Source organism: Acomys russatus, chromosome 23 (genome assembly GCF_903995435.1).
Source record: "Acomys russatus chromosome 23, mAcoRus1.1, whole genome shotgun sequence".
Classification (NCBI taxonomy): domain Eukaryota; kingdom Metazoa; phylum Chordata; class Mammalia; order Rodentia; family Muridae; genus Acomys; species Acomys russatus.
Window position 1 is genome coordinate 55,264,662 of NC_067159.1, and position 13,612 is coordinate 55,278,273.

A 13,612-nucleotide genomic window follows, 5' to 3' on the forward strand; every position below is an offset into this window, starting at 1 on the left:
GAGTCACACACACACACACACACACACACACACACACTTATGATCTTGTGTTGGGCCACATGTGGCTCAAGAGAAGCAAGGTCTCCTTAGAAACAAAGGAAGGCTGTGGGCCCATGCCAAACATACATAAAGAACAGAGCAAATGGAATCAGACCACAGTCCTGATTGTACAGCTTAGGATCATTTCCCTAGAGAAGGAGGCTTGATCAGAATAAAGCTGCATTTTTAAGTATCTCTTGAAAATTGGCCGTTGAACTGGATGTGTACATCATTTACTCCATACAACTTATCAACTAATTCATTCATCTATGATTTCAGCCTAAATACACACCTATTCAGTCCTTGTATGAAAAAGCAAATCACTAATGCTTGGTGAGTCTGGGGATGTGATATGTCCGTCAAGTTGTCACAGCTGGTTGTGTGACATGGGATAACAGTTGTGGAAGGAGTTACTTTTACAAATAAAATCCCAACCAGGGATCAACTTTTTTTCCCCATAAGTAGAAACCTGATGAGTATAAAAGTTTCCATCTAGCTCTCTTGCAGCTTCAGTGGGCTTGAGGGTGCGGCATCCTGCACACACACTGCTCCAGCCTCAGTGGGACTAGGGGTGCGGCATCCTGCACACACACTGCTCTGGAAGAAGTGGGGAGAACAGAGGGTGATTATAATTGGGTGGTACCAAAGGTAGGGATTGCTCTTAGGACCTAAATTTTTTTTAAAGTTCTGGAGCCTGAATTAGAAGAAGGGTTATTTTGCTCATCAATAATGAGACTGAGGCCCTGGTCTATTCAACATTTAACCTCACTTTATTTAATCAGGGTTTCAACACTCCTAGCTATTCCAAACATATTGATTTTTTATTATTTTTTTTTTAAACTTACACCTAAAAGACACACAAAAGACTGTGTAGATATTCCTATAATGATTTATCTTAAGAATCTGTGAACTGTGCAATTGTGATTGTTAGGACCAAGAGGCACCTGCTCACCTTTGGGAAATGAAGGGCTGAAAAGAGATTCTGAGATCCAGAAAGGGTAAGGAATATAAGGCTGACCTTTCAGAGACAGGGAACCTTTGATGAACTGTAGGACACCAAGACAGTTCGTTTAAAACATGGCTTCAAAGCCTCATCCGAGGCAGGTTTCGCATGTGTCTTGGGGAGACTCTTGGGTAATCTTTTTACATAAACCCAGGGAAATAATGGTTTCCGCAGTTGTTCATGTCTGCACCCTTCATGTGGCACCTTGGCTTCTGGGCTTTGTTGCAGTTTTCCAGTCTCTTTTGTGGACAAAATTAAACTTTCCTGACCACTTGACAGCATGGCACTTTTCTGAGATGGGCTGGTAAGGGGAAAAAAGACAGGAAAAGGTCACCGATTTAATCTCCCCATAATTAAGGTCCTGCAAACAGCCAAATAAAATCGCTGCTAACATTCTTTTGAGCCTATGAGTGCCTACCCTAGTGTCAGAAAAAGTTAGGAACCAGCTGTTGATTACGTGTTGATGGTGAAAATCTTTGCTGCATTGTATGCAGATTTTAAGGACAGGGCTGTGGTGATACATATAGTCTGTATGTGCACAGATATATATGCACACATTTTCTACCCTGCATGAAAAATCAGGTTAAAGGAGCAAAAATTGTTTTCAGTTTCTAACTCTGAATCATAGACTGAACTTAAGCAAGTATTAAGATATAATTTGTAGCCAAGAATTCAGTTTGTTTTTAGTTGAGGGTGTCTTATTATGTAAGCCGGGCTTGCCAATAACTGAAATCCTCCTGCTTGTGTCTCAAGTGGAATATTTGGATTTTAGATATGTGTCACTACACCTGGCTTCCATTAATTCTTAAAACACCCTAAAAATCTAAGATGCTCCACACATTGAACTTTTGGTACTAGATATTGTATTAATGAAATTGTCTAGGTAAATATGAGTAAGTCAACAAATCATAAGTCTTAAGGACTAAGTTAAGACTTTATGTCAATAATTAAAAATATCCCACAGAAACCAACATCTTTATTTTTTTTCAGCATATTACAGTTTAACAGACATCATCAGGAGGGATGCTGAGAATCATAGGATTTACTTGGTCTTCAGAGCCAGTGGGCAAGGAGGAAAAATGAGGACTTCTATATTGTGGATTGAGATATGTAACGTGGGGTTCCCTGCTGTGGAGTGAAGGTCTCATTAGGGGCGCGCCAGGGGATGCTTTCTGAGGACGCGCTTGTGTGGCAGCAGTTCCTGGCAGATGGAGATGGCCCTTCAAAGTGTGCCCTGCTGGCAGGAGGGAAGCATGGGCCGTCAAGTGTCTAAGCTGAAGGTGCTCAGGAGAGGTCAAGGTGTGCTGAAGAAGCCGTTCTTGCTTTCTTGTCATGTTGAACTGCTCAGTCCTGTCTGAAATGGCTTTGCCCCCTAAGGCTATAGGCACATTTCTGTGTTTGGGCATTTCTTCACTCACATTTTAATTGTTCATTCCTGGTTTTCCCTTTGGCCTAACCCACACCAAGACAGTTTCCTGCTTCTTACCATAAGACCTGGAGCAGATAGGCTCTCAGCTGCCTGTTAAACCTGTCTTCAAACGCATTGCTGGCTCTCAGCTGTTAAGCCTGTCTACAAATGCATCGCTGGCAAACGCTTGCTCAGGCACTGTTGCCAAGAATGGCCTTGGTTATCAAGCAACCCTCATAAAACTTTAATGGTTTCTCTTTTCTGTTTCAGATTACTTGCGACATATAATAGCCTCACGGATAAACACCTGGCTGGGTATTTTAACAATACCAGGATCAGGAGGCACCTCCTAAGATCCGGGCTGGTAAGGCTGCTTTGAGTTCTGCCCTCCTTCTTGTTTAATTAAGTTAAAAAAAATTTCCAACCTTTCTTCAGATTTCCTTTGAGTCTTTGACATCTTTTTCTCTCTACTAATTTAGAAAAATTACTTCCTTTTTAACTTCTGATTTATTTATTTGGGGCTCTTTCTAAACAAGAGGAGAGAGGTTACAATGGCTACTAAGGAAACATAAATTATTGAAGAAAAGTCCCTATGAGATTTCAACATAATAGTTGGTTTACTTATTTATTCATTTATTCAGCACACAGTCTATCAACCAGACATTGTTAAGAGCAAGGGCAGAGAAGACTTTATTGTTTCAAGAAATAATATTGTGTTTAATACCCATAGAATATGGTGTGGCAAAAATGAACTCTGTGTGTGTGTGTGTGTGTGTGTGTGTGTGTGTTTTAAACTTTCACTTCCCTGTGATGGTTTATTGTTACCTTAGTGCCTTGCATCAGCTTCAAAGCCATTCTTCCCACACAATTTCTGTTCCTTTAAATGTGCAAAAGGTGGAAAAGCTATCTCAAAAAAATCCTATGGTGTTCCATTGTAAGAGAAGAGGTGTGGCTCTAGACTGTGGTGGCTGTTTGCTTTCTTAAAGTACAGCATGGTCTTGATGTTGAAAGAACAGTATTGTGTTTCTGATTGTTGTTTATGTGCTTGGCACTAACTGGGTGGGGCTGGAGAGAAAGCCCTTCTCAGCCCCTGGGGCACATTTACCAGAAGAGTCAGCTGAAACGTGGCTCTACCACTTACACCACTACAGCCCAACTTTCTCACCTGTGAGATGAAGACAATGATGCCTCTCCTCATCCCTCCCTCCCTCCCCTTATCTACCCCTGCCCCCTCATTCCTCCTTGCCTCCCCTTATCCACCCCTGCCCCCTCATCCCTCCTTGCCTCTCCTCATCCACCCCTGGCCCCCATCTCCCCTCCCCCCTGCCTATGGCTGTTACTGTTAGGGACCTTTAGTGAGTCACCCTGTAACCTCTGTGTGATTGTGAACATTGTGAGCTGTGCAAGGCTTTGCGTTTACTTAGCACCATCCCTAAGTACTCAGTGAACAGTTGTTTAAAGTTTGCTGACTCGGATAAGGAAGGCATGGCTCTTTCTTTAGGCTGACAGCCCGGCAGCACCTCTGCAGCCTGCACATGGACTCGTAGAAAATGTAAGTTTGAAGCTTGCAGCCCCTGACTTGTGGAGTTTGCTGTTCCTCACCCCAGCTTCACTCAAGTTTAAGCACTGCAGCTCTACAGGAGCTTCCTGCCTGACTGGGGACAGCAGAGGTGACCCCAGAGAAGAGGGAACAATGGCACAAGCCAGTGCTAGTGAATGCTTGGGAGTGGGATGCAGGCAGGAAGACCTGATTTCCAACACTTCCCAGTGATGTACAGTCCTACGGGCAGCACATTCTAGATACCGCAAGTGGGTTGTCTGAAGTAATATGTTGCAACATCAATATAAAAATCTACAGATAAAAAATTAAGACGGGAATTAATATGAATGTAGGGACTGGAAAAGATGTCTCCATGTTTAAGAGTAAGCACCTGACTTCCATTCCCAGAACCCAAACTGAAGAGATCACAGCTTTCTGCAGCTCCGGCTCCACGCCATTCAGCACCTGTGGTCTCCACAGGTGTCCGCACTCACACACACGCACGCGCACACATGCACACACACATAATTAAAAATGAAACGCATCTTTTAAAGAAAGGGCATATAAGTGTGGCTTGTGTTTAAACTTAAGAGGAACACATTGATGGGAAAGTGGAAAGGAAAATGAAAATGTGAGGATGGCAGCCTCTTCCACGGAGATCAGAGGACAACAGCAAATATACGCAAGGAAAGGCGTCAAAGGAGGCAAAAAGCAAGAGACAGAAATCGCCACCCCTGGAACACACGGTGGGCTTCCACGTGAGCAATATGAAAACCGCCATTTCACAATCCCGAGTAGTCTGTAAAACTCTAAATCATAGCAAACTAAATTACGTTCTGGGCTCAAAAGTGGAGGAAGAAAAGGCAGAGAGCAAACAAAGTAATGAAACCAATTATTTCTCATGACAAACCAGAGGCTTCCTCAGCGGCTTGCCTGCCTAACCCCCGCCAGTGTTTCCTGTGCCCCCGCTGTCTGGCCAGCACTGAGCCAGGGCACGCTGTCAAGGCAGCAGCTCCCCCTCCCAGGGTGCTTTCAGGAGAATGAAAAGAACACCTGGGTTCCATCACTGGGAAATTGTTACTCTAATGAAAACCTTGTTTTAAACGTCAAGTGTACCACCTGTGTGTGTTTTCACACTGACAGGTACACGAGACTTCCTTTTTCCTTTCTGCCTGATGAAATATTCATTAAAAGTGGAAGTTCATTAGTGACAATGGTAATCTCCTTTAGGCTCTGAAAAGGCCACTTTCCTCCCCCCCCCCCCTTCTCTCCCTCTCTCTCTCCCCCTGTGCCCTCTCTTCTCTTGTTGTCTTTTGTCTTTTTTGGTACCTAACAACACATTTTCCTACTTTGCGTTTCTTTGTGAGTTTTATTTATCCATTCACGATTTTTATTTATTCACCACAGATCACAAGAGGCGGGAGGATACTTTCTGAGAAGGAATACAAAGTCAACACCATGAAGCAGGATCACCAGAAGTACATCCGAGAGTGCCTAGCCCAGGCCATTTTCCACAAGGTCCTGGATATGGAGGTGTGGCATTTCTTACTCTGTTTATGAATAACAACTGGGGAGTTCTCGGTATACTTCATGAAAAAGGAAATGGGCCGAAGGGAACTGGAAAATACTGTCCGTCTTAGTCAGTAGCCAGGATCTCAGAGACTCAAGTTTTTATTCTCTTCAGTTCAGAATATGGACATGATTATAAAGTTTGTGATATTTAATTTTCTAAATGCAGATTCTTTTAATCCACGATGGCTACCCAGCCCTCGCCATCTGTACCTTAATTTCCATCCGCTAAAGGAAAGTGGCATCTGTTTAAATATCAGTAATTCCACTGCCATGAATTATCTCAGATCTGCTATTCTTTTAAGGCTCCGTAGCTGCACCGTATGTTAAGTTTCGCGCAATAGGCACTGGAACATCTGCTGTCCCTCCTACTTTAGGACACATTGGTCAGCACAGATTCACAGCCTAAGCATCAACACCTTCTGTGGAACCTGACATTGCACTTTTAGTAGGATACGTAGCCAACCCGGTAAATTATTGCTGCCTTGTTCCACAGAACTGTAGTTTTAATCGTCAAACACCATTTAGTCGTTTGATAGAGAATATGCCACTCTTGGCTTGACCAGACAGCTGTGACCAGAGCAGCAGGCGGGGAGCACCTGACCTGTGGGTGGGCTAACGTTCATGGACAAATGAACTTCCAGTAAGCCAGCAACAAGTTCAGCACCAGGGTTATTGTGTTGAATGTGTCCTTCATTACCTATGTCAGCCATGTGGGATGCTCACGTAGGATGCGGACTGCACACATCCAGCCTCTGCCAACGTAGGGATTCAGTCTTTACTTCAGACCATGCGCACGAGTTACAAAGACTCATGCCGGCAGCCCCGAACTTGCTGGCTACAGAAGTACCAGTGGGTATGGTACAATTCTGCTAAAAACAGAAAAGTATGGCATTAAATTAAGCCCTACCTAGCTTCTAACGTTTACAAGTTCAGTGTTGGCCCAGGCCCTTAGTTTGGTGCCATGATACATCAGAACTCTCACATATATTGCCAGTTAAGTCTCATGTACTCAGAAGATAGAACTATGTTTTAATGAACATATAATCATTATAATATGTGGCTTATCGTCTCTAATCTGAAAATCTGAAACACAGTGCTGGGAAAATAGTTCAAAGAGTAAGAGCATTTACTATACAAGCCTAAGGACCTGAGTTTAAATCCTCAGCACCTATGTACAAACCGGGTGTGGTGTCACACATGTGCCTATAACCCTGTCTCAGGGATGGGAAAGGTTGCTGTGACATGTTGGCTGCCAGCCTAGGTCCGGGTTCAGTGAGAGGCCCTGTCCTAAGGGGATAGCACTAAGCAGGATGTACAGTGTACTTCTGTTTCTGCATGCACACCCGAGGCATGCAATCCAAATTCCACATCACACACACACACACACACACACACACACACACACACACACACACACACACAACCCACAATGCACAGTTAGAAGAAAAAAATACGAGATGCTCCAAACTCCAACGTACTGTAAACATGGTGTTTGTGCTTGAAGGCTTCAGCTTTCAGAGGCCTCTGCATGTGCGTATTAAGGGGGCTTAATCAGAAAGGTCTGCAGAGAGCAGAAACTGTTCGGCTCCTAAGCATGTTTCAGAGGACACACCTAACCTATTACTGTACTAGACCAACTGATGTGGTCTGCATGTTTCCCTAGTGCCTCCTATTTCACTGATGCTGCTACGGTTTTTGCCGAGACGGTATTGTAGGTGTTCATGCAACCAAACAGTAGCCGAGTCACCAGGCACCAAAATGAGGCCTCGCGGCTGCAAGACGCCGTTTACCAAAGTTCTGTCCAGCAATTGCACAGAAGAGGGAACTGACGGACGGGATCCTGCAAGGGTGCAGGGCAAGGTGCTCAGAGGCTCTGCTTCTGGGAAACACAGCTTGCAGAGTAGGGCAGGAGCCGAGGAGACGAGCTCCAGAGAGGGAGGACCACCAAGGCCAGGATACCGTGAATGGAACAAAAGCCCCAAACCTGCACCGGCAGGCAGGGGGAGGTGACACCACCTCATAAGCTGGAGCTTGGTTTCGGGGAAGCCTTGAATTCCCAAGGCTGGCCATGGTGTAGGTGATGAGGCGATGAGATGTTTTTACAGCAGGGGACTGAAATAAACGAACAGAGCTGTTTGAGAAGTTGCTGCTGTAGATGTGGAGGAGGATGGATTAATGGGCTGGAAAAGATTGGAGGTGGGAGGTCAATTAGGACTCTGTTGCCAAAGAGTGCAGCTAACAGCACCAGAGAAAGAGTGGGAGAGGCAGCTGTCAATAGAGAGAGGAAGAGATGAAGAAAGCTGTAAGTAGACACTGTCTTAGAAGCGGGGGGCCCTGGGGGTCTGACGAGGGGTGTGGAGAGAGCTTTAGGGTCCCTGTGAGGAGGAGCACAAGGATGAGAGAGGCAGGAGGTGGCAACAGAAACCTATTGGTGTGAGAGGCAGGGCTGCCACAGTACTTCCTGGAGGCCAGGTGCTCAGGAGCTGCAGAGCTGCACACTGGCTCCAATGGGGCCTGGACACAGGATGCAAACGCACTGGAGGCTCAGGGAGGGTTTTTCAGTAATGGTGAATAGGAGGCAAGCAGCCGACTGCAGAGTGCTGGGGACACACGAGAACTGGAAAGAGACTGATGGAAAATGCAAGGGAGTTTGTATGAGTCGGTGAAAGACCATAGCAGGAGGGAGAGGGGCAAGAGATGGTGGCTGACACCCAGGAAGGGAGTGATTGAATCATCAGGGACCAACACCAGCGGAAAAGTTTCCCCTAACAGCGAAAACCACTGACTTATTTCAAGTCTAATTAGATCATTTTTATGTGAGGTATATTTTTAAATCATCAATTGTTAAATGAAAATAATTGAAAAACAATAAAAATCATAAAGCAAGATAATTCCATAAAGTTTCTACTTTCATAGATGACTACATTTAATCTACATTTCTTTCTTTCTTTCTTTCTTTCTTTCTTTTTTTTGAGTCAGGGTTTCTCTGTGTAGCCATGGCTGTCCTGAACTCGCTTTGTAGACTAGGCTGGCCTCAAACTCACAGTGATCCACCTGCCTCTTCTTCCCGAGTGCTGGGATTACAGGTGTGCACCACAGCGCCCAGCTTACATTTCTTTTTAGTATCTTCCAGTCATATTTATATATCAATAAAATCATGATGTGGCCGAGTGTGGTAGCATATGCCTGTAATCTTCATAGTCAGGAGGCCCGCACAGGAGGATTGCCACAATTTTGAAGTCAACCTGGCAATATAGCAAATTCCAGTCATCTTGAGCTGGGTTCCAAGTCCCTCTCTCAAGAAACGAACAAATGAAATACCGTTGGAATTTCAAATGCGGATCACTAGCTTTGAGCACTGGCTGCTCTTGCAGAGGGCCGCGTTCAGTCCGCAGCACCCATTCTAGGCCACACGTCACCACCCTAACTCCAGCTCTGAGAAGCAGCCTCCATCTCTCTCATGTCCACAGGCAACCTAAATAATAATAAAACAATCCTTAAAAAAAAAAAAAAAAGGATACCATGATATATTGTGACAGGGACATGGGTTTGGACAAACAGGAAACAGGAAGCGAGGCCAAGACACACACTTGTAAATATCTGCCTCAGTGTCTTTGCTTATGAACCGTGACAGCCTAGGAACTGGAGACAGACAGGAGGCACCTCCTCTCCCAAAACTGCTCCACCACTTACTAGATTCCTACGCAATTCCTTATCATGCTTCCTTCTGGGTTGTTTTCATTTTTCCATTAAAAAAAAAAAAATCAAAATCTTTAGGAGCTTTATTTAAATAACTACATTCTGTTCCAGCACATAGATGTGCCAAACACTTAGCCGTCTTTTCAAAATTTACACCACTATTACACTATTTTATGCAGAGAAACAAAGGGGTAGGGACCCTTTTAGATAGTATCTTTTTGTGCAAAACACTTGAAAGCCATTACTTAGTTTTTCTCTTCAGTTTAGGAATGAAGTTGGTGGCTAAAGGGCATGAGTACTTTTAGCTAAGACGCATTTGTAATCGGCTTCCCAAAGAGTGGTGGCATCTGATATCCCCACCTGCACACTTAGGCAGGTGGCTCTTCTCCATCTAAATGGCAAGAGGGTAATTGAAAGGAGAGCCGCCTCCACTGGGATTATTTCCCTCTACAGTAGTCTTGGCTCTAACCAAGGTGGTTCTGTCTCTCCTCCACAGCGCCACCACCAGCTTGAAATAAAAAGGAAACTGGACACCTTAGCTAAGAAAGAGCGGATTCAGAGGCTAAAGGTAAAAATTATTTTACCTTTTATATCATTTTATGATTCCAGCCCCCGGGCAATCATTACTGAAAGTCTAGAGGCTCCTGCTTTTGGACTGGCACACAGCGATCAAGCAAACGGGTCTACTGAGCCTGGATCGCAACTGTCATCAATACAGACCCTGATAAAACAGGCGGTGCCCATGAGAAATGCATGCTAGCAAGACAAAACACTTTCAAAGACAAAATTGAAAACAGGCAAATTTGAAATCTGACTTTCGTGCTTTCTTGCGGCAGAGGCCAAAGGATAATCCATGAGTCCTAAGACAATAGAAAGCGAAGGTAATGTTCCCGCAGGAAGAAAAGCACAACATTGGGAGAATTATTCATTTTTATTCGAATGTCACCCTTGAAAATTATGGTGGGAGTGAGCGTTCTTAGTGGAAAGCAGAGTGGTGCGATCTAAGACGTCCGTGCTAGGTATTTTTAAACCCCTTTAGTTTTTCTCTATTTTTGTTCTTTGCAGCGAACTTACGAAATACATCAATTTGAATCAGGAGATAAGAGATTCAATTAGGCATGTTTGAAAAGTTTCAGTTTAGGATGGCAGATTTATTTGACTTCTTGAGCTATTTGAAAATCATGAGCTGTTTGTTCTTAATTTTCTAAAGTATTACAAATGTGGAGCCTAAAACACATCTCATAAACGAAAAAGTATGTGTAAAGCATTCTTAGGGCAACTTGCCCTACAGGAGGAAAATTTTCCTCTCTGGGTTGATGGACTCATGTTTATCTTGTCAGGGTCAAAGGGAAATCCTGCAACTGGAGTGCTCAGTGACAGGAGGTAGGGCCCCTCTGGGGGGGGGGGCGGTCGGGAGAGCTGGGCTGCAGGGGCTCCAGGTTCATCCAGCTTGGCTGGCCGTGACCTGCAGCCTGGACTGAGTTACAGGCTCTGTAATTTATCTGCCCAAATATGGGTGCAGTGCTGACTGGAGATACCGATACTGAGCTCCAGTGCTGAAAGCCCAGTGGGCTGTGTGTCTGTCATCCAACTGTCCAGCAGGGGCAGAGGAGGGATGCTAGGGCCCTGGGAAAGGGCTGTAGACACTCCCATGGTGCACTTCCTCCCATCTGACAGCTCCTCAGTGCATCCTTGCAATCGGCAAAGGTGAGTCTTAGGTTCCTTCTATCTCGTGAAAGGAACCGTTTTTGCTTAAGGGCATTATTGAATTATTGTTTTTATAACAAAAATTTATATTTTCTGGCAGAGCAGGGAAGTACAATGGGCATTTGGTAATGTCTCAGCAAATGTTATCATAGGAGTAGAAAGGACTCTCAGAGTGACTCTTCTGGGTGCAGCGGGAAAAGATTCTGCCACTCACTGCCACACCCAGCCCTGGGCAGGGCTGCAGGAGCCTTGCTAACTTCATGTCCTGATACAGAGTAACATTCTTATTGGGGAGGGCTGTGATCTCATGGTACGGATGTGTGTCGGGCACTAACCCAACCCAATCATCTCTGCGTCAACTTTACATATTTTCCTCATTCCAGGGAGAACACACAAGACGATTTATTGAAGACAACATGCCCATTCTGACTCCCCGCCCCCCGGCTGGACCAAAGACTAACCGTGGCCACAGCATTCTGGCTGAGGAAGGACGTTCTAGTCCATTAACACTGGTGAGACCTATTAAGGACTTACGTCCCAGCTAATTAATTTATGATTTCCCATTAATCTGAGAGAGAAGGCTCTCTGGGTGGCACATCTGCACAGCCCTGTAGACGTGAAGACACAGCCAAAGGAACCATTGGAAACTGCAATCTCATTCCTCCTCAACATTCAAAGTCCCCACTGCAATCATAACCACCACGTCCAAACCCTGTACTTGCAGCTGTCACGTGAGTTTCTGACGTGACAATCACTTACACTTACACACATACGCCCAGATGCCAACCCCTTGGCTCCATTTTACCTATAGAGAAGAACAACCCACCCTGTTAATGTAAAATCGCACATGACAACCTCAGGTTATCTCACTATTTACCCCTCAGCCCTCGGCAATGTGGCAGAGCTCAGCTTCTGACTGCATCATTTGTGCTCTGTTTTTTTCCCCCTGATGTCTGAGTAGTATTCTTGCTGTTCCTTTATCTGCAAAGTCAGCAGAGCCAGGCTGTGAGTTGGTGACATTCCACCATTTCAGATCACCAGAACTACTAGACGCTTCTACTTTGAGATAATTAAGTGTACTGAAATCCCGTCGGAAGAAATCATACACTGGTGTTTGACCCCAGCATGATTTGTCTGTGGCCCAGAGGTGACATTTGCCAGGAGGAAGTCAGAGTTTTTCAAAAAACAACACAGATTCAGCAAAGATTTAAAAACATGTTTGCTGGGTGCTTGTGGCTGAAGCTGGGCTAAGCACCCTATGACATCTCCATCCTTGCACCCCATGACATCTCCATCCTTGCTCTGCACTGCTGCATGTTTCTCCTTGCATGCCTGACCCTTTTTATTTGTATTATGCAATATTTGTAGAGAGATTACAAAGCCTTCACACATGGTTGAGGTACATTTGTCACATACGGCATTAAGTGTCAACATTCCACGGAAGGCAAACATGTCTTGACCTGTCCTGGCTGAACAGCTCAAGTCTTGAAAAAAAACCCCTGTCTTCTCAGGGCTGTTTCTCCTCTTCCAGGTCTGATTTGGATGTAGGTGTGTGCACACAGATATGTTTTTGTTAGACAGCGATTCACCAGAGTCCCCTAAGCTTTCCCCAGAACAAACAAAGAAAACAGTGCTGTTTTCTGTCTTCCCACCTGATTCAGAGAGGGAAAACCCAAATACATTTTCTTCCTTCAGTTTTCTAGATGAATCCCCTTGAGGGGATAGCCTACAAAAATGAGTGTTCTCTAAAAACTAGAGGCTACACGGCTACAAGCCCGGCATTTCAACATTAGCGTAGACACTCGGTCACAACCCGAGTGCACTATGCGCCATAGGATAGCTACTGTGATTTGGAGTTTAATTTCCCACTTCACAGAAATTCAAGTCTCCCTTGGTTTATCCATCCTATCCTGGCCACATCCCCTCTCAGTTCCAGCCCTGACTACCAACTATCCTGGGTGGAGACAGGAGATTTTATAGGATGTCACTATTTCCCTGACCTTCCCTAAGGGAAGCTTTCATTATGTGTTCCTGCATGCTAGTGCTAATTGCACTTAACTCTCAAACACTGTGCAAGCATTCAACTGCATTATCTTCATTAAAGCTGTCTCTGTGCATCTTTGAGAAATTCATCCCCTGTGGTCTTCCTGAGAGTTAGCAAAGCTTGGCTAAGTTGAGGATATATGAGATGACCAGTTTCAACTCACATTTTGGCACCGCTTTGAGCACATTAAGACAGTGCCTGCCATATTTATTACAGGAAAATATATTTACACTTTACACAGTGCAGCAAGCTTCAGGAAGCCTCTGATGGGAGCCACCAGAGTTTGGGGCTCACAGCTGCTGGTTAATGGGACTGGTTTGCTTTTAGAGATGAATGTGATCAGCTGAGCATTTGACTGCCACATCCATCTAACTGGGTGATATTTGTATGCAAATGCACAGGAGTGAAATTAAGGGCACAGCCACTAATCCATGATGTTCTGGTTTGCAGTAACCTGCTCTCCTGGATTTCTACACGAGATGTTCATGTTTGTAATTAGTGGACAGCCTATACTGGCTCTCTAGTATAGTCCACAAGAGCTCTTTTGAATGATTGGAGCCTTGTATTCAGAAATGTCTAGTTTAGTTTCTGTCCATAGAT

The 13,612-nt window shown here is 44.7% G+C and overlaps 1 protein-coding gene across 1 annotated transcript in view; it reads left to right on the forward strand.

Annotated features, from left to right (window-relative positions):
- The window catches only part of Erich3 (glutamate rich 3), a 103,841-nt gene that overhangs the window by 26,227 nt on the left and 64,002 nt on the right, over positions 1-13,612 (forward strand). The window contains exons 2-5 of the mRNA XM_051165739.1: positions 2,721-2,814; positions 5,398-5,523; positions 9,758-9,829; positions 11,352-11,480. Of these exons, the coding sequence (XP_051021696.1) occupies positions 2,721-2,814; positions 5,398-5,523; positions 9,758-9,829; positions 11,352-11,480 (421 nt within the window). The remainder of the gene's footprint in view (positions 1-2,720; positions 2,815-5,397; positions 5,524-9,757; positions 9,830-11,351; positions 11,481-13,612) is intronic.